The sequence below is a fragment of the Cucurbita moschata genome, unplaced genomic scaffold, assembly GCF_002738365.1.
Source record: "Cucurbita moschata cultivar Rifu unplaced genomic scaffold, Cmos_1.0 Cmo_Scf00009, whole genome shotgun sequence".
NCBI lineage: Eukaryota > Viridiplantae > Streptophyta > Magnoliopsida > Cucurbitales > Cucurbitaceae > Cucurbita > Cucurbita moschata.
The window spans coordinates 5,367,949-5,391,538 of NW_019268525.1; the positions used below are offsets into that span (position 1 = coordinate 5,367,949).

At 37.2% G+C, this 23,590-nt stretch overlaps 5 protein-coding genes across 9 annotated transcripts in view; 4 read left to right on the forward strand and 1 right to left on the reverse strand.

The window, feature by feature from the left end:
• Window positions 1-660: 660 nt before the first annotated feature.
• LOC111446990 (nudix hydrolase 25) lies at window positions 661-3,477 on the forward strand. Its single transcript, XM_023085943.1, has 6 exons — window positions 661-964; window positions 1,275-1,325; window positions 2,482-2,574; window positions 2,687-2,781; window positions 2,880-2,991; window positions 3,087-3,477. Exons 1-6 carry the CDS (start codon window positions 899-901, stop codon window positions 3,189-3,191), a joined length of 522 nt encoding a protein of 173 aa, XP_022941711.1. The 5' UTR covers window positions 661-898; the 3' UTR covers window positions 3,192-3,477.
• A 1,978-nt stretch (window positions 3,478-5,455) lies between these two features.
• LOC111446988 (mitogen-activated protein kinase 12) lies at window positions 5,456-8,685 on the forward strand. Of its 2 annotated transcripts, XM_023085940.1 has the most exons (11): window positions 5,462-5,682; window positions 5,811-5,928; window positions 6,013-6,421; window positions 6,503-6,630; window positions 6,749-6,808; window positions 7,361-7,510; window positions 7,595-7,750; window positions 7,841-7,978; window positions 8,052-8,122; window positions 8,207-8,314; window positions 8,388-8,685. In XM_023085940.1, the coding sequence occupies exons 3-11, from the start codon at window positions 6,016-6,018 to the stop codon at window positions 8,578-8,580; spliced, it is 1,410 nt and encodes a 469-aa protein (XP_022941708.1). In that variant the 5' UTR covers window positions 5,462-5,682; window positions 5,811-5,928; window positions 6,013-6,015; the 3' UTR covers window positions 8,581-8,685. The 2 variants fall into 2 exon arrangements, with proteins under 2 accessions (XP_022941707.1, XP_022941708.1); XM_023085939.1 differs by lacking the exon at window positions 5,811-5,928 and having other exon boundaries at window positions 5,456-5,682.
• Window positions 8,686-8,749: 64 nt separating this feature from the next.
• On the forward strand, window positions 8,750-10,516 carry LOC111446989 (serine carboxypeptidase-like 50). The gene has a single exon (XM_023085941.1). It carries the CDS (start codon window positions 8,853-8,855, stop codon window positions 10,221-10,223), a length of 1,371 nt encoding a protein of 456 aa, XP_022941709.1. The 5' UTR covers window positions 8,750-8,852; the 3' UTR covers window positions 10,224-10,516.
• A 1,114-nt stretch (window positions 10,517-11,630) lies between these two features.
• On the forward strand, window positions 11,631-16,852 carry LOC111446986 (subtilisin-like protease SBT4.14). The gene is made up of 10 exons (XM_023085938.1): window positions 11,631-11,901; window positions 11,981-12,075; window positions 12,540-12,637; window positions 12,782-12,922; window positions 13,120-13,225; window positions 13,502-14,018; window positions 14,570-14,892; window positions 14,978-15,086; window positions 15,905-16,118; window positions 16,198-16,852. Exons 1-10 carry the CDS (start codon window positions 11,812-11,814, stop codon window positions 16,758-16,760), a joined length of 2,256 nt encoding a protein of 751 aa, XP_022941706.1. The 5' UTR covers window positions 11,631-11,811; the 3' UTR covers window positions 16,761-16,852.
• Window positions 16,853-17,202: 350 nt separating this feature from the next.
• LOC111446985 (ATP-dependent DNA helicase homolog RECG, chloroplastic) overlaps window positions 17,203-23,590 on the reverse strand; it is a 15,998-nt gene continuing 9,610 nt past the window's right edge. For all 4 annotated transcript variants that reach the window (XM_023085936.1, XM_023085935.1, XM_023085934.1 and 1 more), the window contains 9 exons: window positions 22,971-23,060; window positions 22,442-22,675; window positions 20,895-20,966; window positions 20,608-20,760; window positions 20,390-20,533; window positions 19,356-19,511; window positions 18,823-18,906; window positions 17,732-18,304; window positions 17,203-17,448 (listed from right to left, as the gene is read on the reverse strand). In XM_023085936.1, coding sequence (XP_022941704.1) covers window positions 17,356-17,448; window positions 17,732-18,304; window positions 18,823-18,906; window positions 19,356-19,511; window positions 20,390-20,533; window positions 20,608-20,760; window positions 20,895-20,966; window positions 22,442-22,675; window positions 22,971-23,060 — 1,599 coding nt within the window. In that variant the 3' untranslated portion in view covers window positions 17,203-17,355. The remainder of the gene's footprint in view (window positions 17,449-17,731; window positions 18,305-18,822; window positions 18,907-19,355; window positions 19,512-20,389; window positions 20,534-20,607; window positions 20,761-20,894; window positions 20,967-22,441; window positions 22,676-22,970; window positions 23,061-23,590) is intronic.

Consider the following 23,590-nt stretch of genomic DNA (forward strand, 5'->3'; position numbering starts at 1 on the left):
ACGATTTAATGGAAATATTGAAAAAAATTTATAACGTCGATTTTTAATTGCGGACATATATGGAAATACAGATGAAAACGACAATACATTAATAAAAAAAAATTAATATATACTGAATTTGCTCTTTATTTTCGTTTATCATTACGTTACAAATAAGAGTGGGCGACTTTAGGTTGATGTTTAGTGGTAGACATGTATGGAAATGTAGATAAAAATAGCAATAGGTTGATCGAAATTTAATATATTTTGGCTTTGCTCGTTCCTTTGCTCAATATTACGTTACAAATAAAAGAACGGTGATCCTAAAATCCGCCTTGAATTTCGGAGATATCTTATTTTCTTTCTACTCGGAAAAAAGGGTTAAAATACCTAATTAAATTAAAATATACTGACAGAGAAAATTAGATTAAAAGGGTAGCAAAGGAGCCTAAAGATATTTTGAAACTGGATAGAGTTAACTCGGGAGGCAAATTTTATTCTGTAGGATAACAAAGAAAAGAAAGAATGGTAAGAAAAGTTAGCCAAGGAGTTAAAAGGTTCCGAACGAGACGGCAGTTTAGTGGCCGTTGATGAGGAAGACTTGGAGTTTGATCTGGTGTGAGCGAGCATAGAGGAAAATTACCCAAGAAATGGATAGTATTAAAAGGGAAAAGGGAGAGTGGAAGATAAGAAAAAAATAAAGGCACATAAAACCCGGCCTCCGCCACCACCATAAAAAGCTCTGCCCCCTTCCTTCTCTTGTAGTCAGCGTCGTTCATATTCCCACTCCCAAAAGCTAAGAGCTCTCTCTCTCTCTCTCTCTCTCTCTCTCTTCCGTCTCTCTCAAGCTCTGACTCTTGAAAATTTTGAAAACCCCAAATTCCCGAATCCATCGTTAATCAAAGAAAAGCCCTTAATCATGGAGTCTCTTCCTTCCGGTTACCGCCCCAACGTTGGCGTTTGTCTCATCAATTCTGATAGTCAGGTCTGTTTCGATTGTTTTGTTTTGTTCTATGATCTTGAAGAATTTGTGATGAACTGATTGCCCATTTCTCTGTCAGATCTAGATACATGTGTGAATTTTGTTTTCCTTTTTTGGGGTTTTTATAAATATAATGTTGCCATTGTAAGAGTAGAGCTATGCTTATTGTTGACTGTTTTTGGTTTGATTGTTTCTTAAGATTTGAGGATTTTAAGGTGGTGTTGTAGTTGTTCTGTTTTTGTGTTCTTTTTGTTGTTGTTGAGAATTATATGGATGAAGAAAGATTGCTGTCTCAATCAGATTTGTTGTGCAGGTTTTTGTGGCTTCTAGACTGAATGTTCCAGGAGCGTGGCAGATGCCTCAGGTGATTTTGAAATTTCCTTTGTTCTTTTCTCTGTTTCATTACTCAAAATCTCTACATGGGACAGTTTTAGTTCATGGGATCATACTGTTGGTTTCCTTATTTGCTTAAATTCTGTTCAATTATATGAATTTTTGGACTCTGGTTAGTTGTGAACTTGTGAGCTGTTATGGATTATCTGCCCTTTTGATTTCGATGGATCGAATGTTTCGTGGTTCGAATCGGAACTGCTATAGTTTGGCCAGTGATCGAAGAGGGAAGCTATGAACCTAGATAATTTTGATGTCATAGCCTTAAACTTTGAAGGTCATGGCTGATTTGGGACATATTGTTGTTAAAACAAACAAGAAGTTATGAATCAATATGTTGAGTACGATCATGATCCAAGACTGTTATTGTAACCATCTAAGTCTACCACTAGCAGATATTGTCCTCTTGAGCTTTCCATTCCGGTCTTCCACTCAAGGTTTTAAAACGCGTTTACTAGGGAGAGGTTTTCACACTCTTATAAAGAATGCTTCATTCCCTTCTCCAACCGATGTGGGATCTCACAATCCACCTTCTTTCGAGGCCCAGCGTCATTGCTAGCACACTGCCTGGTGTCCACCCCTCTTTAGGATTCAGTCTCCTCGTTGGCACATCATCCGGTGTCTGGCTCTGATACCATTGGGGGTCCCACATCGGTTGGAGAGGGGAATGAGTGCCACGAGAACTCTGGGCCTCGAAGGGGGGTGGATTGTGAGATCCCACATCGGTTGGAGAGAGGAACGAAACATTCTTTACAAGGGTGTGAAAACCTCTCCCTAGCAGACGCATTTTAAAAACCTTGAGGGAATCCCGAAAGGGAAAGATCAACAAGGACAATATCTGGTAGCAGTGGGCTTTGGGCTGTTACAGTTATTGTAGTTCTAAAGAACGGTGATTGCATCGATATAACGACGTGATATAATGGTATTGAGTTTTATGGATACCTGAAATTGCAACAATGAATTTGGGTTGGATCCAAAATTATATATCATTCATATTTACCTAAATCCTCCTGTAAAAAACAAAATAGCTCTCTTTGCTACAATTCTTATAGAAAACTGCGTCGGTTTTGAATTCAAAAAGTTCGGTTCGATTGAATTGGCTGTTTTCTTCAATGATTTGTTTATCTTAGGGAGGCATTGAGGATGGTGAAGACCTCAAATTGGCAGCTGTTAGGGAACTGAAAAAGGAAACTGGAGTAGTGTCTGCTGAGATCGTCGCCGAGGTATTACCTTAGTGAAGAAGCATTAAACCGACCATTTCTACAGCGTTTTCGAAGTTACCTTAACAATGGTACTCAAAAAAATTCAAGAATTTGCATTGTTTTCGATTAACAGGTACCCAAATGGTTGACTTACGACTTTCCTTCCGCTGTGAAGACGAAAGTCAATCGTCTCTGGGGCGGACAATGGCATGGACAGGCACAAAAATGGTCTGTTTTTCTGTCTGTCTGTCTTTCTTCATCTAGTTGAAACCAAACTTGGACAGGGTTGATGTGTGTTCTTGGCTGCATTTTTGAACGTACGACAGGTTTCTTATGAGAATGACGAAAGACGACAGCGAGATTAACTTGGACAATGATGAAGCCGACGTAGAATTTGCAGAGTGGAAATGGGCAAGCCCCGAAGAGGTTATCGAACAGGTCGTTTAAGAAGCTCACTTGATAACGATTTTGAGTTCTTTGTCTGTCTGTCTGTCTTTCTTCAATGTTTTGTTTTCTTTTTCCTTGATTTTCAGGCTGTGGACTACAAGAGACCCACATATGAGGAAGTAATGAAGACTTTTGCAGCATACCTCGATGGAAACAAGATATCTACCAAATGTAAATCATCAAAGTGGTGAATGGTGAGGAACAATGGTGTTCTTACCTCAATTTTTACGAAGGAAAGGAAGAAAGAGATGGATTTGTAAATGGGACAACAGCTAGCTACAAGAACTGCTTCCTTTTATGATTTTGTTTCAATAATTGAAATTTTGTCGAATTGCTTTAACAGTTTGTGGGGGAAATAATTGTCGTGTTTCTTAGGAGATTTGCAGATCTGTGTAAAGAAAAGGGAGGTAGTGAAATGAAATTGTATCAAAACTGTGTGAACTTTGCGATATTAATTAATGTATCAAGCTTTGGAAACTTGTTTTTGCCTCTTTTTATTTCATTGGTTCAGCTAAGGCCGAGTGTAACACTCCGTCCGCTTTAGCTCGTTACATATCACCGGCAACCTTATGGTTTTAAAACGCGTTTACTAGGGAAAGGTTTCCACATCCTTATAAGGTGTTTTGTTCTCCTCTCTAAATGACATGAGATCTCACTGACCACTGCTTCTGCTTCGGGACCCAGCGTCCTAGGGAGAGGTTTTCACATCCTTGTTTTGTTCCCCTCTCTAACTGATATGAGATCTCACAGACCACTGCCTTTGGGGACCCAGCGTTCTCGCTAGCACGTCGTCCAGTGCTACTAGCAGGTATTGTCCGCTTTCGCCCGTGCCATATATTAAAAATAATGGAGTTAGTAAGCCCAAAGTTAAAAAAGTTGGGTCCAAAATGAACCAAGCCCAAATTTATTTTCACAAATTAAACTAGACATAATTTGGAAAATACAAGTAAACAAGAATTGATGCACCGATAATCTGGCGACACGTGGCTGAGCATCATCCAATCATTTCTCTTTGTAATATATGGGGGGAAAAAATGAGGAGAAAAATGAATTTGTATGTGTGGAGGAGAAAGATAGTCCATTTAATGTGAGAGAGAGATGAATGTGGATGGGTGGAGAGAGAAAATCAAAAGTCAACGAGATGATTTATTGAAGGAGAAAATTAAATTTCACAATTTTTTTAATTTTTTTTTATTATAAATGTTCATTATTAGTAAACAATATAACAATATTCTTAATTTATAAGTTCTTCTAATTAAATTAATATTGGTAAATTTGATTAATACCAAACAAAATGTATAGATAACATTAAATATTATTAATAAATAAAATAATATAAAGTCAACTATATGTACCTTTTTTCTATTTTAAATTATTGTAGGGTGAGCCAAATTCATTATTGTTTAAATTTGAGTTTGTGTTAAAAAAAATTAATGTTAAATCAAATTCATTATTAATAAATAATATAACCATAATAATAATAAATATTAATAGCAAACCCTAATATATTAGTAAAATTAATTATTATTAAAAATATAATATAGAGTAAACTTTTTGTTTTATTTTTAAATATTATTGTAGTTTATATGTATGTATATATATATGATGGTTGAAATTACTAAAATGCCCTTTTAAATTTATAATCCATTAAAATGCATTATCGTTTATATATTTAAAAACAAAAAATCCGAACATATATATATATTTTTTATTATATTCATTTCAATTTTTTTCAGTTCAAAAAGATGAAAATTTATTTGAAATAATTTCTTAAATTTGCTCCAAGAAAGGAATTATTTAATTTATTCTTGTATTAATTAACCAAAAAAATAAACATTTTTTCCATGAATTAATTTAAGGATGAATTTAGTAAAGTAATAATAATAGAGGCCAAGTAATAATTTTTTTTTAAAAAATGTTAAAGGGTAAAAATGTAATTTTACATCCATCTATTTCTCTAAAAATGGGTATTAGATGGTTGATTTTCTAATATACGAATCTTTTAAGACAAATTTTATCAATCTGGTCCTTAATATATTAAAATCTCGACTTTATTCTAAAACATATTAAAATATCTTGATTAAGTTATTGAAAAAAAAAAAGATCATTTAAAATGTTACGTGGATTAGAAGGAATAATCTTATTTATGAATAGAAATATTGAGTTTAAACGTGAAAATAATTCAATAATGCATCAATTTTTATTGTTTAGTTAATAAAATTTGACAAGATTAAGGAATGGAGAATTTTCAATACATTAAAAAAATAAAATTTGATTATTGTGGAAGATTGACGTTGATCAAAAATTAAAAAACACGTTACATTGACGTGGCACAATAAGGTTCGTTACAATCCAAAAAAAAGCTCCGTCGCTGAATTTTAAAAAAAGTCAAAAAAAAAAAAATATCATTCAATTTATTTGAAACGACGCAGACTTTAGGAGATAAATAGAGGGTTCTACCAGAGCTTCAACTCAGTCTTTAATGGAGCCATCGATCACTCAACTATTTCTTCATCCTTTTTTTCGCCTCTCTTCTTCTTCATATTCCGGCGACCTCGCCGCCGCCAGAAGTGGAGTTGATACGGTTTTCTATTTCGATTCCCGTTTCTCTTGGCTTTGAAAACCATCAGGTCTCTCCAGAGGAATAATCAATCAACACACGCCTCCGTGGACCCTCACAAGGTTAGTTTATTCGCTTTAATCGGTTTGCTTGTAATAAAAATTTCAGAGGATAGGATAAGGCCCGCATTTCGAGGGCTCCGTTTGTTTGTAGCTAAGGGTTTGATTATTTGTCGTTTTCCTTAACCTAGCACTCTGTAATGGATGATTGTGTTCGATCATATGTCACTTTCTTGCGTTGAACCTTTCCGTTTCGATCTGGGCTGACTCCTTCAATTTGGGGGAAAATGAAGATAAAAGAACGCTTCAGTAATGTCAATCGTTTATGAATATAGTTGACATGAACTATTTATTTCTTGTGCAATTGATTTGAACTTTTGTCATTGCAATCAGAATATGGTTGAGAAGGAATTTTTCACTGAATATGGTGAAGCTACTCAATATGAAATTCAAGAACTTATAGGTAGAGGGAGCTATGGAGTTGTTGCATCTGCCATAGACACTCATTCTGGTGAGAAAGTTGCTATCAAGAAGATAAATAATGTCTTCGAGCATGTTTCTGATGCCACACGTATTCTAAGAGAAATAAAGCTGCTCCGATTTCTCCGACATCCCGATATCGTTGATATAAAACATATATTGCTCCCTCCATGTAGAAGGGAGTTTAAAGATTTGTACATTGTTTTTGAATTGATGGAGTGTGATCTTCATCATGTACTCAAGACTAATGATGATCTTACCCCTCAGCATCATCAGTTTTTCTTGTATCAACTTCTTAGAGCCTTGAAGTATATACATTCAGGTTAGGCCTCCGTTTTTTGTGGCTTTGGTGAAATATGTTTCTAAATACTCAGAGGTTTTGATTTAGTTTGGGCTTTTACAGCGCATGTGTTCCATAGAGATTTGAAGCCGAAGAATATACTTGCTAATGCTGACTGCAAACTGAAGATTTGTGACTTTGGACTTGCGCGTGCATCTTTTAGTGATGCCCCATCTGCCATTTTTTGGACTGTATGTGTTTCTACTAAGATAATAAATGGTTTAGATTCATTCTAGGAATTTCAAGCTTTTTATAAGTTGATGAGATCTGGTTTGATTTAATTGACTGACTTTAATCACTTATTATAAGGATTATGTGGCTACTCGATGGTACCGTGCTCCTGAACTCTGTGGTTCTTTTCTCTCAAAGGTAACTAAAGGGTATCCTGCTCACCGTTCTACTTTCCAACCACGTTTCTTGAATATTTGCTGTGTGTAGTTGGTGTGTGTAGTTGGTGGTTTTGTCATGTCTGTTCTTTATTTTTGTTGTCTTGTGAGATCCCACCTCGGTTGGAGAGGAGAACGAAGCATTTTTTTTAAGGGTGTGGAAACCTCTCATATGTAGATGCATTTTAAAACCGTGAGGCAGACGGCGATACATAACAGGCCAAAACAGACAATATCTGCTAGTGGTGGGCTTGTGTTGTTACAAATGGTGTCATAGCTAGACATTGGGCGTTGTGCTAGCAAAGACGCTGGGCCCCGAAGGGGGGTGGATTGTGAGATCCCACATCGGTGGGAGAGGGGAACAAAGCATTCTTTATAAGGATGTGGAAATCTTTCCCTAGCAGACGCGTATTAAAAACCTTAAGGAGAACTCCAAAAAGGAAAGCCTAAAGAGGACAATATGTGCTAGCGGTGAGCTTGAACGGTTACAAATCCTGTGTTTATCATGACACTTTCATTGAACTATTATTTGTAGTATACACCAGCTGTTGATATTTGGAGCATAGGATGTATATTTGCTGAAATGTTGGCAAGCAAGCCTTTGTTTCCTGGGAAAAGTGTTGCCCACGAGCTGGATCTAATAACGGACTTGCTCGGTACCCCTTCGGCTGAATGTATTGCCAAGGTTTCCACTTCAGATTTTATCTTTATATTTTTCATGTATTGGGCTCTGATCCTGAATATACACTGACATAGTTTTTACTTATAGATTCGTAACGAAAAGTCTAAAAGGTATTTGAGTGGCATGAGAAAAAAACATCCAATTCCTCTGTCAAGAAAGTTCCCCAATGCAGATCCACTAGCTCTTCGTTTACTCGAACGTCTGCTCGCATTTGATCCCGATGATCGTCCTTCAGCAGAGGAGGTGGGATCCAGTGATACGAATCTTTAACCCCCTTTTGAACCATCCTCACTTTTTGCACAACTTATTAATCTTCCATGTCCTTTTGTGTAGGCATTAGCTGATCCATACTTCCATGGACTGGCAAATCTGGAGGATGAACCATCCAGGCAACCCATTTCAAAATTCGAGTTCGAGTTTGAAAGGGGAAAGTTGACACAAGATGATGTCAGAGAGCTTATTTATAGAGAAGTAGGAGTTTTTTACTTTCGGGTTTTATGCAATTCTGCTTAGTTCACTCAAACTATCCTCTGAAATGCAACAGATTTTAGAGTATCACCCTCAAATGTTACAGGGCTACCTTCAAGGTTCTGGGAGTCACTTCTTGTATCCCAGGTATCAAACTCATACTGGTTTATCAATGGTTTATCAAAAGAGATGATATTAATTCGTTTTCTGTACTTCAAATGCTTAAATTAGTGGAATTGATCGATTCAAGCGTCAATTTGATAATCTTGAGGAACGTTCTGGTAAAGTTGAGAGAGGCACAGGCAGTCCACTTCTAAGGAAGCATGCCTCCTTGCCTAGGTATGTATAATCATTGTTTTTTTTTTGTTGGTTTAACTTCACTCTCCTGCTTGCTGATCTTTGAGTACCATAGGGAGCGAATATATACACCACGAGATGAAGACGATGATGAAAAATGTATATCGGAACGGAGAACTGCAGTGCTTCGAAGCCCTCCTGGACCTGCTTGTTCATTAACTGCTCAGAATGGTTCTGTTCATGTAGATTGCAATAGCTATAACCTGTTGAGGAATGCAAGTATAAGTTGTTCTAAATGGGTGGATTAACTGGGAAGCTTAGAACTTTCATTTTATTACTAAGTTGTTGTTTTTCTTAAACTCTGCTAAAGACATGTTTTATACTCATCTAATGTAATGAGTATCTTTGTTTTATATGATCTTTGAACAAAATTAATAAAAAAAATAATAAAAATTAAAAAAATGAATGGTCGTTGATTTTTAGGTGACTGTGGGGAGAGTGAGAGCTTAGCGAAGTCAATGCTCCTCTTCTTCCCACTCTCATGGAATCATTTCTGCAGATCTGAACTCAACAATTCATCATGGATTCAACCAACGTCCTTCTCTCTGTCTTCTTCTTCTTGTTCTTCGCTTCATTTCCAGTTCTAGCCACTTCATCTCCGCCATTTTTTCCGGCGGAAGCTCTTCCCACCAAATCAGGCTATCTTCCAATCAACCCCTCCACCGGCTCCGCCATTTACTTCGCCTTTTACGAAGCCCAAACCCCAATTTCTTCCATCTCAAAAACCCCTCTTCTGATTTGGCTCCAAGGCGGCCCTGGCTGTTCTTCCATGATCGGCAACTTCTTCGAGCTGGGTCCATGGCGGGTCAATTTCCACAAAAAAGAAACCGACCCTGTTTCCCTAATCCCCAATACAGGCTCGTGGAATCGAAGATTTGGGGTTCTATTTCTCGACAATCCAATCGGAACTGGCTTCAGTATTGCAGCAACTAAAGATGAGATCCCTAAAAACCAATACTCTGTTTCTAAGCATCTTTTTTCTGCAATTTCTTCGTTTATCGAGCAGGATATTACGTTTAAGAATCGACCCATTTACATAACAGGGGAGAGCTATGCAGGGAAATATGTTCCCTCAATTGGGTATTACATTTTGAAGAAAAACCACAAATTACCTGTTGATAAGAGGCTCAATTTAGCTGGTGTAGCCATTGGAAATGGGCTAACAGATCCCATTACTCAAGTAGCCACTCATGCGTTGAATGCTTACTATTCTGGGCTGATTAACGAAAGGCAAAAAAAGGAAATGGAAATCGCTCAATTGGAGGCTGTGGAGCTCACTAGAAAGGGGAATTGGAGTGAGGCCACAAATGCAAGGAGTAAGGTCTTGAATTTGCTCAAGAACATGACAGGATTAGCCACTCTGTATGATTATACAAGAAAATCTCCTTATAATTCTGAATTGGTAGCTGAGTTCTTGAGCTTCAAGGAGGTGAAGAGGGCACTGGGAGTGAATGAGTCCATGGTTTTCGAAGAGTGTAGCGATCTTGTTGGGGAGGTTTTGAAAGATGATGTGATGAAGAGTATGAGATATAAGGTTGATTATCTGGTGAAGAACAGTAAGGTATTGGTTTATCAAGGGCAGTTTGATTTGAGGGACGGCGTGGTTTCAACGGAGGCTTGGTTGAAGAAGGTGAAATGGGGTGAGATTGAGAGGTTTTTGGGAGCTGACAGAAAGATTTGGCGTGTTGGAGATGAGTTAGCTGGTTATGTTCAGACATGGAAGAGTTTGAGCAATGCTGTCGTGTTGGGAGCTGGTCATCTTGTTCCTTCTGATCAAGCTTTGAACTCTCAAGCAATGATTGAAGATTGGGTGTTGGAGAAGGGAGTGTTTGGTGATGATAACGCAGAAGAGAAGAGGCCTTTTGGTGCTAATGATTTTGGGGTTTGGTGATATCAAAAAAGGTATGCTTTGGTTTAGTTTTGGTTCTAAATGGGTTTGAAGAAGACATCAAACTAAGCCAGAGGTACGTAGTTTCCACGGTAGATCATGTCCTTCAAGTCGAATGTGGCACGTTAATTTATTAACATGTCCTATATATAGACCACATAGGCCGATAAATCCACACATCTCGATCGAAAAAGAATCAATAAAAAAAGAAAGAATTGAAAATAATCGTACGGATGTCCTTAGTGATAGTTAGGTATGCATACATTTTGTGTGTTCTATGATGTTGTGTATGGTTCTTGTCCTGCGTGTATTAACATCAACTCTGTCTTGGAATGTACTTTTTTTTTTCTTGATGAGATTGGATTCATAATACTTCTTTACACTAGGTGAGCTCGTTAAAGTACTCTAGGCCCGAGTAAAGACTAGTGTATGCTCACACTACTAAAAAAGCAATAGAAAAGAACGGAACACAAATAATAACGTGATGTACACGCCCGTACATATCATGCTAGAGAAGTAATTCATGATTATCTGATATATAACATGCATGCGGTCCTTCATTAAAAAATCACGGTTCAATAAGATGATAGATACAATACTTTCATGCTTATTGTGAAATATATATATTCATAGTGTTTCATTCATGCTATTGTTTATGGTACATCATGGTGTTTCGTAAAGCATATGATCATATCAACATAGCAAATCATAAAGAGCAGATAAATTTCACTAGAATATTATAACATATAAGTGAATCCACATCGTACGAGTTAGTGATGCATCAATCAGTTTTATTGAATCTAGCCCGTACGTACTCTTTTAGACTCAATTTGGTGCTCCTAAGCTTACTTTAATCAAACATTTCTAAGTTCAACTTCACATGATCCAATTTCACCTACAATATTTATCCATTTACACGTTTGATTTAATTATCTCTAATCTATCTTAATACTAAAGTTTGAACACTTTAATTATCCCTAAGTTACTATCGAAGGTGAAGATATGATTTCTAAGCAAAGCAGCCATTTGAAAAACCCATTTAAGGAACCATAAGACTCATAGTCAATTCCACAAGCATACATTCAAAGATTCAAGTCCCTTAAATTATAATACAAGACACCTTTAATTTGTTACATAAATTTATGTAAAATATGCTTTCTCCTCAAGAAATTACTACATCCTTTTTCGAAAATGATATTTAACCAAGCGTAATGGTATAATAATCATAATCGAGATACGTATTTGTTCATTAGTTCAAACACGACATTATAATTAAACCCATGATTAACATTGAGAATAAGATTAGCACCATGTTTAATGGCCACAAAGACAGCAACAATAGGAAGCAAATTGGGTTAGGTGGTTGACCAATAATCAGCAAATTGAGTTAAATGTCTTCAAATATTTCACCAATCTCTTAAGATAAAGTACAAAGCTGTCAACTTCAAGTCTCATTGCTCTTCTTCTAATCCAAACCTCTCTCTCCTCTTGCTTTCCATCTCTATAAATATATACCCATCCAAACAAACTATAGAGACCTGGCTCCAGCTTTTTCGTATTCGATTTGAACAATATTCAACGAGTGCCCGCCATGTTGATATCGATATCTTCTCGTGTTCTTGTCTGTGTTCTTTTGTTCGTCATAGGCTGCGTCGGTGCTGTTGAAATCGATGAGGAAAAGGTTGTTGAGTTCATGAATTCATGTTCAAATTTAGTGTTCTTTTTTTTTCTTTTCTCATTGTGTTTGCATTTTTTTGCAGAAACATTTCATTGTTTTCCTGGAAATGAAGCCTGATTTGAATGAATTTGATGCAGTGGAAACACATCTTAATGTTCTCATGTCAGTGAAGGAAAGGTGGGTTAGGTTATGTTGTTTGTGTAATTTATTATTGACCTAACCCGTTATTTTAGACTCAAAAAATTCGATGACTCGAAAAATTTAATCAATTCAATCCAATTAGTACGGATTGAATTAAATTCAAATAAATGAAAATTTTATAGTTGAGTTGGTTAATCGGTTTCCCTGAAACTAGATTAGGTTTGCTTATGATACAATTATCACATATTTATTTTATTTTTATTTAATTTCATAATTCGGGTTGAATTTTGTTCCTAATTTAATAAGGGTTATTTTGATTTAAAAATGTACCATCTAAAATATACCAACTAGATCTAATGCGACGGACAAACATTCTCGTAGTTCAATAACGTTTAAAAAAAGCACATTTATATTTTAATTATTTCATTTCATATAACAATTATGCAAGTGATAGTGATATTACTACGACAACTTTAATGAACATTGTCGTATCTTCGTAGCTATGTCGAGGCGGAGGAGTCGATGGTGTATAGTTACACAAAAAGCTTCAATGCCTTTGCAGCCAAGCTTACTGAAGATGAAGCCCTAGCATTGTCAAGTAATTTTTATATTTATATGCAAGTCCTTTCTCCTTGCTTAATTTGCTCTTTAACCCCTAAAATTTTATAATCTCTCTTTCTAGTGCTCATATTCTTCTTAATTTACTTTTTTACCCCCTCATAGTTTATAATCGTTTATGTAGAGCGGGAAGACGTGCATCACGTGATTCCAAACCGATATAGAAAACTACAAACAACACGATCATGGGATTTCATCGAATTGCCTTCCAAAGCCAGGAGAAATTCCAAAGAGACGGATATTATTGTGGGTTTATTTGATACTGGTAATTCCTTGGCTCGTTTTTATTATTATTGGGTTTATTGTGGATTTTTTTTATATTAATCAAATTTTTATTATTAATTACATAGAAAAATAACATTTTTGACTAATTAAAATAATTTTTTTAAAAAAAGATTATCTGTATAATTTTGATACAAAATATGTAAATTATCGTTTATATAATTAATAATTTAATTACAGGGATCACTCCAACCGCTGATAGCTTTAAAGATGATGGGTTTGGTCCTCCTCCCAAAAAATGGAAGGGCACGTGTCACCATTTCGCCAATTTCACCGGCTGCAACCAGTAATTTCCATTTTTTTACTTTTATTTCACTTATTATTATTATTATTATTATATTTTGCACGCGACGAATTATTCTTTATTTTTTTAAAAAAAATTATGAAATTATTCGTCACAAAAAATTTGTAATTTGTCTTAATTATCCTGTTCCTTCTATGATTTAAGTAAATATTAAAATTAAATTTATAATTTAACCCAAAAAAAAAATTTAAATTTTAGTTCATTTGAACTTTAATTCAAACTGTTATTTATTTATTTGAATCTTGTTATATCTTGAAGAAAACTCATCGGAGCAAGATATTTCAAGCTCGACGGCAACCCAGATCCGGCTGACATCTTGTCGCCGATAGACGTCGATGGCCACGGCACGCATACGTCCTCAACGGCAACAGGTAATGCAGTTGCCGGAGCCAGCCTCTCTGGTCTGGCCAAAGGAACTGCCCGTGGAGGCGTGCCGTCCGCCAGAGTTGCCATGTACAAGGTCTGCTGGGCTAGCACTGGGTGCGCTGATATGGATATTCTAGCCGCCTTTGACGCTGCCATACATGATGGCGTCGATGTCATTTCAATATCAATCGGCGGCGGCGCCTTTGGCAATTACTCCGATGACTCCATCTCCATTGGGGCGTTTCATGCCTTGAAGAAGGGTATCATCACCGTGACCTCCGCCGGAAACGACGGCCCGACTCCCGGCAGTGTCGTTAACCACGCGCCGTGGATTGTGACGGTTGGTGCTAGCGCGATTGATCGGAAATTTATCAGTCTACTAGAGTTGGGCAATGGGAAGAACATCTCGGTAAAGTTCATATATATATATATATTCATTAATATTTATATTTAGTTGAATCACGGGATATTGTCCACTTTGAACATAAACTCAAGCGGTTTTATTTTGGGCTCTTCAAAAGGCCTCATTCTGAATTCCTTAGTTATAAACCCTAAACTCCTTTCCAACAATATTTCGCTCGAACAAAGTACACTATAGAACCTCCCTTGAGACCTATGGAGCCATCGAACAGTCTCCCTTTAATCGAGGCTCGACTCATTCTCTAAAGTCCTTGAGCAAAGGGAGACTCGACTCCTTTCTAAAGTCTTTGAACAAAGTACACCTTTGTTCAACACTTAGAGTCACTTTTGACTACATCTTCGAGGCTCACAACTTTTTTATTCAATATTTAAATGGCTCTTATACTATGTTAAGAATCACGGATCTCCATGCTAGTATGATATTGTCCCCTAGCATAAGCTCTAGTGGCTTTGTTTTGGGTTTTTCAAAAGATCCCGTTAGAAGAAAAATATTTACTAGCAGTGAGCTTGGACGTTAATGTCAAAATGTTATGATAATAGGGAGTAGGGATAAACACATTCAATCCAAAGAAAAAAATGTACCCATTAGTGTACGGAGGGGATGTGGCGAGGGGCGCGGAGAACAGAGAGAGCGCAAGCCATTGCGCGGAGGACTCGCTTGATCCAAGCAAGGTGAAGGGCAGCCTTGTGTTCTGCGAATTGATCACTTGGGGCGTTGATTCTGTTGTCAATGCGCTTGGTGCCAACGGCGCTATCATTCAAAGCGATGAGTATCTTGACAATGCTAATATCTTCATGGCTCCTGCCACCATGGTTAGCAGCTCTGTTGGTGCTGTTATTCACTCCTATATCAAGTCCACCAGGTAATCTGTGTATAATTTGGGTTACCCTTTGAGTCTAAACGTTGATTAAATTAGGCGAGTGTTTTAGGATTTGATTTGAAAACAGAACCCCCACGGCAGTAATATACAAAACCAGGCAGCTCAAAGCAGCAGCTCCTATGGCCGCTTCCTTCTCTTCTAGAGGCCCAAATCCAGGCACCACTCGCATTCTTAAGGTATGTCAAAATACAATGGTTCATTTTGGGAAAATTTGAGAGGGATTGTGAGATCCATCTAGGTTGGGGAGGGAGAACGACGCATTCTTTATAAGGGTGTGGAAACTTCTCTCATATGCGTTTTAAAAACTTTGAGAGAAAACTCGAAAGGGCTCTGTTGAGGGGGAGAATGAAGCATTCTTTACACGAGTGTGGAAACTTCTCTCATATACGTTTTAAAAACTTTGAGGGGAAGCCCGAAAAGACTCTGCCGAGGAGGAGAACGAAACATTTTTTATAACAGTGTAGAAATCTCTTCCAGACGTTTGTTAAAAACCTTGAGGGGAAGCCCGAAATGACTCTGTTGGGGAGGAGAACAAAGTGTTATTTATAAGAATGTGGAAACCTCTCCCAAACACGTTTTAAATACTTTGAGGAGAAGCTCGAAAGGGCTCTGCTGGGGAGTAGAACGAAACATTCTTTATAAGGGTGTGGAAACTCCTCCAGATGTATTTTAAAAACCTTCCAGAGAATCCCGAAAGGACTCTGTAGTAGAGTAGAACCAAACATTCTTTATAAGGATATTCTTTATAAGGACGTGGAAACTTCTTCGTTTTGAAAACTTTGAGAGGAAAGTTCGAGAGGGCTCTATTGGGGAGTAGAATCAAACATTTTTTTTTATAAGGGTGTGAAAATCTCTCCAGGCGCGCGTTTTACAAACTTTGAGATGAGCTCGAGAAATCCAAATCGAACAATATCTGCTAGCAGTGGGTTAGATTAGACGGTGTGTTATTGGTTTTGATGGTTGTGGATGAAAAATAGTTTGGGATGTGTTGCAGCCGGACATAGCAGCGCCCGGAGTGGACATATTGGCCGGTTACACGCCGCTGAAGTCACTAACAGGACAGGAGGGTGACACCCAATTCTCCAAATTTACACTCATGTCTGGCACATCCATGGCCTGCCCCCACGTCGCCGCCGCTGCCGCCTATGTCAAGTCTTTCCATCCTCTTTGGTCTCCTGGCGCCATTAGATCCGCCCTGATCACCACCGGTACGTGCCCTCTCCATTCAATATGGTTTCAATTGGTCAAGATATCATACATTATAACATCTCTGCTTCTATTATGAAGCGAGTCGGATCAGCCGACAGCTGAATCCTGATGGCGAATTTGCATATGGCGCTGGCAATCTAAATCCATCAAGAGCCATAAATCCTGGCCTAATCTATGATCTTAATGAAATGTCATACATCCAATTCCTTTGTAGCGAAGGCTACACCGGATCTTCAATAGGCGTCCTCGCCGGAACTAAATCCATAAACTGCTCTACTTTAATTCCGGGGCATGGACATGACTCTCTCAATTATCCAACCTTTCAACTCAGGCTCAAGAGCCCCCAACGAGCAATGTCCACCGTGTTCCGACGACGAGTCACCAACGTCGGTCACCCTGTATCTGTCTACAATGCCACCATCAAGGCTCCCCCCGGGGTGGAGATCACGGTTACACCGAGCACATTGTCATTTTCACAGCTGCAGCAGAAGCGGAGCTTTAAGGTGGCTGTGAAGGCCGGTCCTTTGGCGTCGGGGAAAATGGTGTCGGGTTCGGTTGCTTGGATCGGAGCTCGACATGCTGTGAGAAGTCCAATTGTTGTTTATAGCCCTGAGGATGAAGAAGTATTTGTGAGGGATTGATTGGAATTTGCTTTTGTTATCCTATGTAAGGAACCAAAGACAATTTGAAGTCATTTGAATCAGAATACAGCAATACAACGTTGTTACACAAATAGTTGTGTGGATATTTTGTATTATTCTTTGTTTTCAAGAAACTATCATTTGTTTTCTGAAAATGGTCGTTCTTTTGCTCTCTCACTTCTTGAGCCTCTTCATAGGAGTGTTTGTGTTGAAAGGAGAAGGTTTCTAATAACTCGAGGAGACTAGGTATGGATTTTGAATTTTTTTTCTTTTTCTTTAGATCCATAATTTCTAAGGAATAATAGCTTTTTATAAATGATTCGGGTTAAAGAAGCTATTTTGATAAAGTTTCATGAAGAAGTCTCAAATCATAGAAACCATATTCTACATTCTTGGATCGAGAAGATTTGAACTCCTAGTCAAGGGTAGATACATTAAGTAATGCTCATATTAGCGATCCGTTATCATTTTATTTCACATTAAAAAGATGATCATACAGCTCAATCTAGTAAATGGTGCATAGATATATTTACTGATGCCCAGATTCAAACTAACACACTATCTACACAGTCCGAATATTAACTATCAACGAAACCTAATCACCAAGGAGACAGAGTGGCTGCCTCATGCTAAGCTCCATCTTGAGGGCAGGAAATTTCTCCAAATCATGAGAGATGCTTAAGATTTTCTGCATGTGAGAGTAAACCGAGTCTGTGTTATAACACTGGACCAATGTAATTCCAAGAAGATATCAATAAACATTAAACAACCATTTTGTTTTTTACTTTCTATTTGAAAACTAAGCTTAAATCACTATTTCTACTTATGTTTTCTTGTTATTACCAACTTTCTAAACATGTTTTAAAAACCAAACCGAACTACAAAAATAATTTGGAGCTAGAAATAAAGTTTGTATTCAATGCGTGATCAATCATGCAAAGAAAAATGGGTTATGCTAAACGAAAACTTACCAAAGCGGCAAGATGTGCTTCTTCCAAAATATTACCATCTACCTCCAATCTTGCAATTGGAAATTCTGGAATATGCCCCGACTGTTTTTTACCAAGCAAATCACCAGGTCCACGTAAAAGAAGATCAACTTTTGCCAGATGAAAACCATCTGACATGTTTTCCAACACCTTCAAGCGACCTAAGCTGCTTGCAGTCGATGCCACCAAGATGCATCTAGACTTCTTCATTCCACGTCCAACTCGTCCCCTTAGTTGATGGAGCTGAGCAATTCCAAATCTCTCAGCATTCATAACAACCATCATTGATGCATCAGGAATGTCCACTCCAACCTCAATCACTTGGGTAGAAAGTAGTATCTGGGTATCTCCGTTCCGAAATCTCCTTAAAGCCTCCTCTTTTTCATCACCCTTCATTCTCCCGTGCAACAACCCACAGTTATAGTCCTGAAACCTGTAAGAAATGGATTGAAGACCTTCTGAAGCAGCACGAAGCTGAGGCAGCTGTTCGGATTGCTCAATCACTGGATACACGAGATACACCTTCCCTCCTGTTTGTAGCTCATCCAGCATCATCTATTGTCACAAAAATCATTTTCGTCAAACAAGAAGGCTATCCAACTATCATCATTCTCTCATCCATATTGAAACAGTATCCTTGGCATACACAATAGTGCATGCACAGGTGCTAAAATATATCAATCAAGAACTGCCAGAACTTAAAACTACCATTAACTCTAGAACAGATGCTGCATCTCGACTTTAAGCCATTTTTATTACCTCCCCCACAGAATAAATAAACGAAAGCCCTGCCCTTTCGAGAAAATAAATATATAAAAAGACATTAAAACTTTGATGTTATTAATTTATAATTAAAAATACTTCCACATACATTAGATGCATACAATTCACCAAATAGATATATGACAAAAAAATAATGTTTCCAGCTATTTAAACTCAAGTATGATTCATCTAGCAATTTTGTATCCATTTCTAACGAAATAAACAATTTATGAAAGATTTATAGGTAGAAGTACATATGATCAAGTATTTTAAGAAATGTAATCATCTCAAATGTAAGGACAAGAATATACCTCATAAACCTTCTCAAAGCCTTCATCATCTCCCACAATAGAATATGTTTTGACTGGTAACCGTCCAGGAGGACAATCGGTAATCTGTAATAAAGAATCAAGGAATTACTGATGATAACAACGAATGGATCACTTCCGTTAATAATTAAAGGAACAACCAATATACAAGGAAACAGGTGGGACCTGGGGGATAGCATAAAGAACAAAAAACCACAAAGTCCATGAATCATTATTTCTGGTAACACTTCAATCCATCCATCTCAAACCGGTGTTCAATGGGAAATGAGGGGATAGAATCGGGTTCCAAGAGGAATGAAGGGAGAAAGAAAAATAATGCGGAAGTTGATCAATTTATCCACCTAGTTATCCGAAGTACACATTTAACTATGTAGGAGTTTCAAATCACTTAAAAGTAACACTAGGTTCTTAAAAAGTTGTACATTGGCCTTCGGTTATGAGGAAAATTGTTTTTCATGTTAAGGATATACTTCAATAGCAGTTGTATGTAAATAAGGAGAAAAGTGTGAACATACATGAGTTAGCGACATGTCCCCATACAACGCAAGAGCAAGAGTCCTTGGAATAGGAGTGGCCGACATGGCAAGAACATGAGGGGCCATAGAGAAATCTCCACTTGAGGTTGCATCAGCGGTCTCGGCGGCGATTTTCGAACTTAAGGAGTTAAATAACTACAGTCAAGAGTGATAATGTACCATGAGCTTTAGGATGGCAAGATTAAGATAAAAATAAATAAATAAATAAATGAAAGAGGAGGCAAAATTATTTCCAGCAGACCGTAGGTAGAATAAAAAAATTCTACCGAACACAGCCGAAGTCTAGTTATGGACTTTTTTCCTTTTAATCAATAAAAAAAAATTATTTTTGTTGATAATGAAAGATTAAAAGGAAAGAAGGGGAGGGGAGATCAAGTATGTCTACCCTAACCAACTCAAGGGAGATTACGAAAAACCTCTCCAATTGGCAATAAGCATAGAGTGAGAGTAACTAAAATAAAATGAGCGACATCCAGTTGGAGGCACTAAATTAAATAAAGATCTCTCATTCCTCCAAATAAATAAAGAATTTTAGCTCTGTCTTTGTAAGAGTGGCCCGTAATTGAAGGACAATGTGTTCGACACACCCAGAAGATATTGCCTTGGAACTGAACCATACCAATTAGTCTCTCTTAGCAGAACAAGAAGAAAATATCTTTAACAGGAGAACTCGGGGAAAAAATATATAAATAAATAAACAGAAGAGAACAAAAAATGCAGGGAACTGCAAAATACAGACACCAAGTCTCCCTTAGAAGATTTCTAACGAAAGAGTGACTCCTTGAACGTCGAACTAAACATCTTATCATGTTTACAGGAAAAGAAACTATTTCATCTCCACTTTTAAAGGTGAAGATATAGAAAGTACCAAACACTTCCTTGACAGAAGTAAAATGAAAATTCCCGACAAGTTAAATGAAATTGACCCCTACTATTGCAATTAGACAAAAAAGGTTATACTATGATATGTTTGAATTTTTTCCAGAAAATGTTATACAGATGAAAGCCACCACCTTACTGCTGAACTTTCCTCTCTGAACTACACCAAAACGATGCTGCTCATCCACAACTGCAAGGCGTAGAGCAGAGAACTCCACTTTTTCCGATATTAGACTGTGAGTTCCAATAACGAGAGAAGTCTCTCCTGTTTGGAGGCTCTGAAATTGAAATTGAAATTTCAGGGGTGTAGCATGAAAAAAAAAGTTCAAGACAATTAGGTAATAATGCAGACCTGTCGAATCATCCGTGATTGTTTTGATGGGGTAGAACCTGTTAGTAAAGCAACAGAAGGCTTATTCTCGATCTCTTCCATGTTCTCTAACAACCCAAGCAAATGCTCATAATGCTGAATAGCAAGTAACTCCGTCGGAACCATGAAAGCTGCCTACAGATTATTACAAGAAGTAATCTCAGATTTGCATAGCACTTAAAGATTTAGAACATTATATGTAGTAGTTTCCATAATGTTAAAGATTGACAAATAATCTATTAAAACGTCTCAAATATCCAGAAGCTAACCTGATATCCAGTGCCTATAACTTCCATGCATGCCAGAAAAGCAACCACTGTCTTCCCACATCCTACGTCACCCTGGAAAGGACCAAAATAAATATCAAATGTACATTACTTGTGATTGGACTTACATGCGAGAGTCATTCAAATAATCTTGGTCAATCCATCTTGTAGAGTGATTTGAATTTTGATTTTAGGAATAAGTTTTTCTTTCCTCTTGATCTTGATCACCAAGATAAACTCATTCTATCCATCTTGATTTGGAAATTTTAGCATTTAAGATCTAGGAGTTTGCATAACCATAAAGGTTTTTAGAGCTGATTGGCTAGAGCTTTCCCATCATTCGGTATCAAAGCTTTAAGTTCTAGATCAGATATATGTTTTTGTTGCTGTTATTTTCTTATTTTCCATTCTAAAATGTTCTCATTATTTTTGTTCATCTCAAAGCCAACATATCGGTCGTCGAGTTCTTACAAAATGGTTTCAATTCAGCAGAGGAAGATCACCATTCCAGCAACAGAGACCCTATGCTGAAACATGCCTTCCACCAGAACCAAAACCAGCAGGTCAAACAAGCTATGGGGGTGGGAAAGTTTGGTCATTGAATGCCAAAGTCACCATAAACTTCATTCCAACCGTCCGAACCAAAAAACTTGGGTCTTTGCTGGATTGTATTTGAATAGGTCAAACTCGCAGGTTCACAGGCTATGGGTCTTCAATTTGAGGTTCTTTGGATTGGGTTTACAGAACCGGATTGCTGGAGCACTCGTCGAACAGCCACGCTGCTGCTGAAGGAGCCATAGTCGGTGGGTTGCGCGTCTGAGTGCTCATCATTGCAGCAGAAAGCAAGCCACATCATCATTGGTTCGCCGGAGAAGGTCGATCAAGCCCGTCGGCAAGTGCATCACTGTTTGTACGTGGGTCTACGTCGCCGTGAAGCTCATGGTTTACAGCAATGCAGAATGTGACGTCCAGATGCAACAAAAGGCAACAAAATTGAAGCCACTGGACGAAGCTTCATTGTAGACAAATTATAGAGATGGGGAAAAGGGCAGAAAGAGGTATTAGAACCATTCCTAACCAAGTATTTACAAAACTAAGAGAAACAAGGGAGAATAGCAGAGATTGTCTTAAGGGAGTATTTACATAATCCTTGGAAAGCTTTCCCTTCAATTCATGCAAAAGGGTGATAATCGTCCTTCTAACAATGATCCTCTCCGCAGAGCTTATATGTTGAATGACTATGTCAATAGGAATATGAATTCGCTTGTAGGGATATATGGTTATTCATGATTACTACTAAATTAGGCAAAGTAATATTCAGGATTTGGTAAGAACTTTACTTTAAGAGTCTTGAGGAAGTCCCTAGGATTAGGTTATGAGATCTAGTTTAATCTACTGAAAGTTTGTGCACATATAATTAATGACAACACAAACAGAAGTTTTGCAAAGTTAGGAATGAGAGCTAGAGAAACCCACTATTAAGTATAAATAGAAATGAGAAATTTCTAACACAACAGTATAACAAGAAAAAGGATGGAAGAGACAGCAACCTGCAAGAGCCTATTCATAGGAATTGGTCGCTTCAAATCCCATATAATTTCTGCAACAGCTTTCATCTGACTCTCTGTAAGGGAATATGGGAGGGCTTTAAGAAACTTTTGGGTGAGACAAGTCCATTCCTTCATATATGCAGCATTTAAACGAGGTTGACGATATTTGTCCAGCAAACCATCTTTCTCTATTGTTGTACCGAGACCTTCAAGCATTTGGAACAAGCGTGCCAACTGTTAAATCAGGATTCGAATCAAATATTAAGTCCACAAGTGAACAAGAAATAAAATCAAATTATGAACAAACATCACCATTAAAATTATCTAAGCTATTGCCAATATGTTTTCCTTTTTTTTTTCTCTCTTGATTGAAACAGTAGTAGGTCCCCTTCAAGGGTAAGCAATTTTACTATTTAAATTATTTTAACAACTTCAATAATAGCCAAAACACTATCATCTTTTTCATTCAACTCTTCCACAAACGGACAGATGAAGATTGTTGAAGTAGATGTGAAGTTGGTAACTATACCTGAAGGTAAAAGAACTCGTCAAATATAAAACGTTTGCGAGCCAAATCAGCTTCATTTATACTCTTTGGCTGATGAATCCCATTGTATGCCTGCTTTAAAGGAAGTTAAAATGAGAGGGGGGGGGACCATTAAAAGATAAATAAACAGATAGAATTAAGAATGATAGTTCTTTTTACCATGCACAGTAATGCAAGTGATGGTGGGAATGCAACATTAGGCCTCACAAATGTTCCCAGAAACTACTAAGTGGTAGTTGTATCAAATATTTTAGAATTACAAATTATAGTGAGCATTATAAATATTGAGAGCCTTAAAATCCAAGTATTTTGCATTCACTTGACCTAATTACTTGTCGTATCAATCCACCATCCTTTTGATACAAATAGGTGAAGACATGTAGAATACCTTCTTTCCTATTCTACGTTGCCAATATCTTGAAAATTAAAGAACAAAAGCCAACCAAATAGTTAATAGAAAACTTCTGTATAACCAATCCACAAAGCTACAAATATATTTATGAATAATAGGTTGCATGTCTTTTATCCCTTTGACCTTTTTTTTTTTTTTTTTTTTTTTTTTTTTTTTTTTTTTTTTTTTTTTTTTTTTTTTTTTTTTTTTT

What these genes read in the sequence shown, in the direction of transcription:
- LOC111446990 (XM_023085943.1), top strand. Translation starts at nt 899, where the DNA reads ATGGAGTCTCTTCCTTCCGGTTACCGCCCCAACGTTGGCGTTTGTCTC. An exon ending in GAGCGTGGCAGATGCCTCAG is followed by an intron (nt 1,326 to 2,481) that starts GTGATTTTGAAA and finishes TGTTTATCTTAG; the next exon opens with GGAGGCATTGAGGATGGTGA. An exon ending in CATGGACAGGCACAAAAATG is followed by an intron (nt 2,782 to 2,879) that starts GTCTGTTTTTCT and finishes AACGTACGACAG; the next exon opens with GTTTCTTATGAGAATGACGA.
- LOC111446988 (XM_023085939.1), top strand. Translation starts at nt 6,016, where the DNA reads ATGGTTGAGAAGGAATTTTTCACTGAATATGGTGAAGCTACTCAATAT. An exon ending in GTGGTTCTTTTCTCTCAAAG is followed by an intron (nt 6,809 to 7,360) that starts GTAACTAAAGGG and finishes TATTATTTGTAG; the next exon opens with TATACACCAGCTGTTGATAT. An exon ending in ATCGTCCTTCAGCAGAGGAG is followed by an intron (nt 7,751 to 7,840) that starts GTGGGATCCAGT and finishes CCTTTTGTGTAG; the next exon opens with GCATTAGCTGATCCATACTT.
- LOC111446989 (XM_023085941.1), top strand. Translation starts at nt 8,853, where the DNA reads ATGGATTCAACCAACGTCCTTCTCTCTGTCTTCTTCTTCTTGTTCTTC.
- LOC111446986 (XM_023085938.1), top strand. Translation starts at nt 11,812, where the DNA reads ATGTTGATATCGATATCTTCTCGTGTTCTTGTCTGTGTTCTTTTGTTC. An exon ending in TGAAGCCCTAGCATTGTCAA is followed by an intron (nt 12,638 to 12,781) that starts GTAATTTTTATA and finishes TCGTTTATGTAG; the next exon opens with AGCGGGAAGACGTGCATCAC. An exon ending in GCAATGGGAAGAACATCTCG is followed by an intron (nt 14,019 to 14,569) that starts GTAAAGTTCATA and finishes TTATGATAATAG; the next exon opens with GGAGTAGGGATAAACACATT.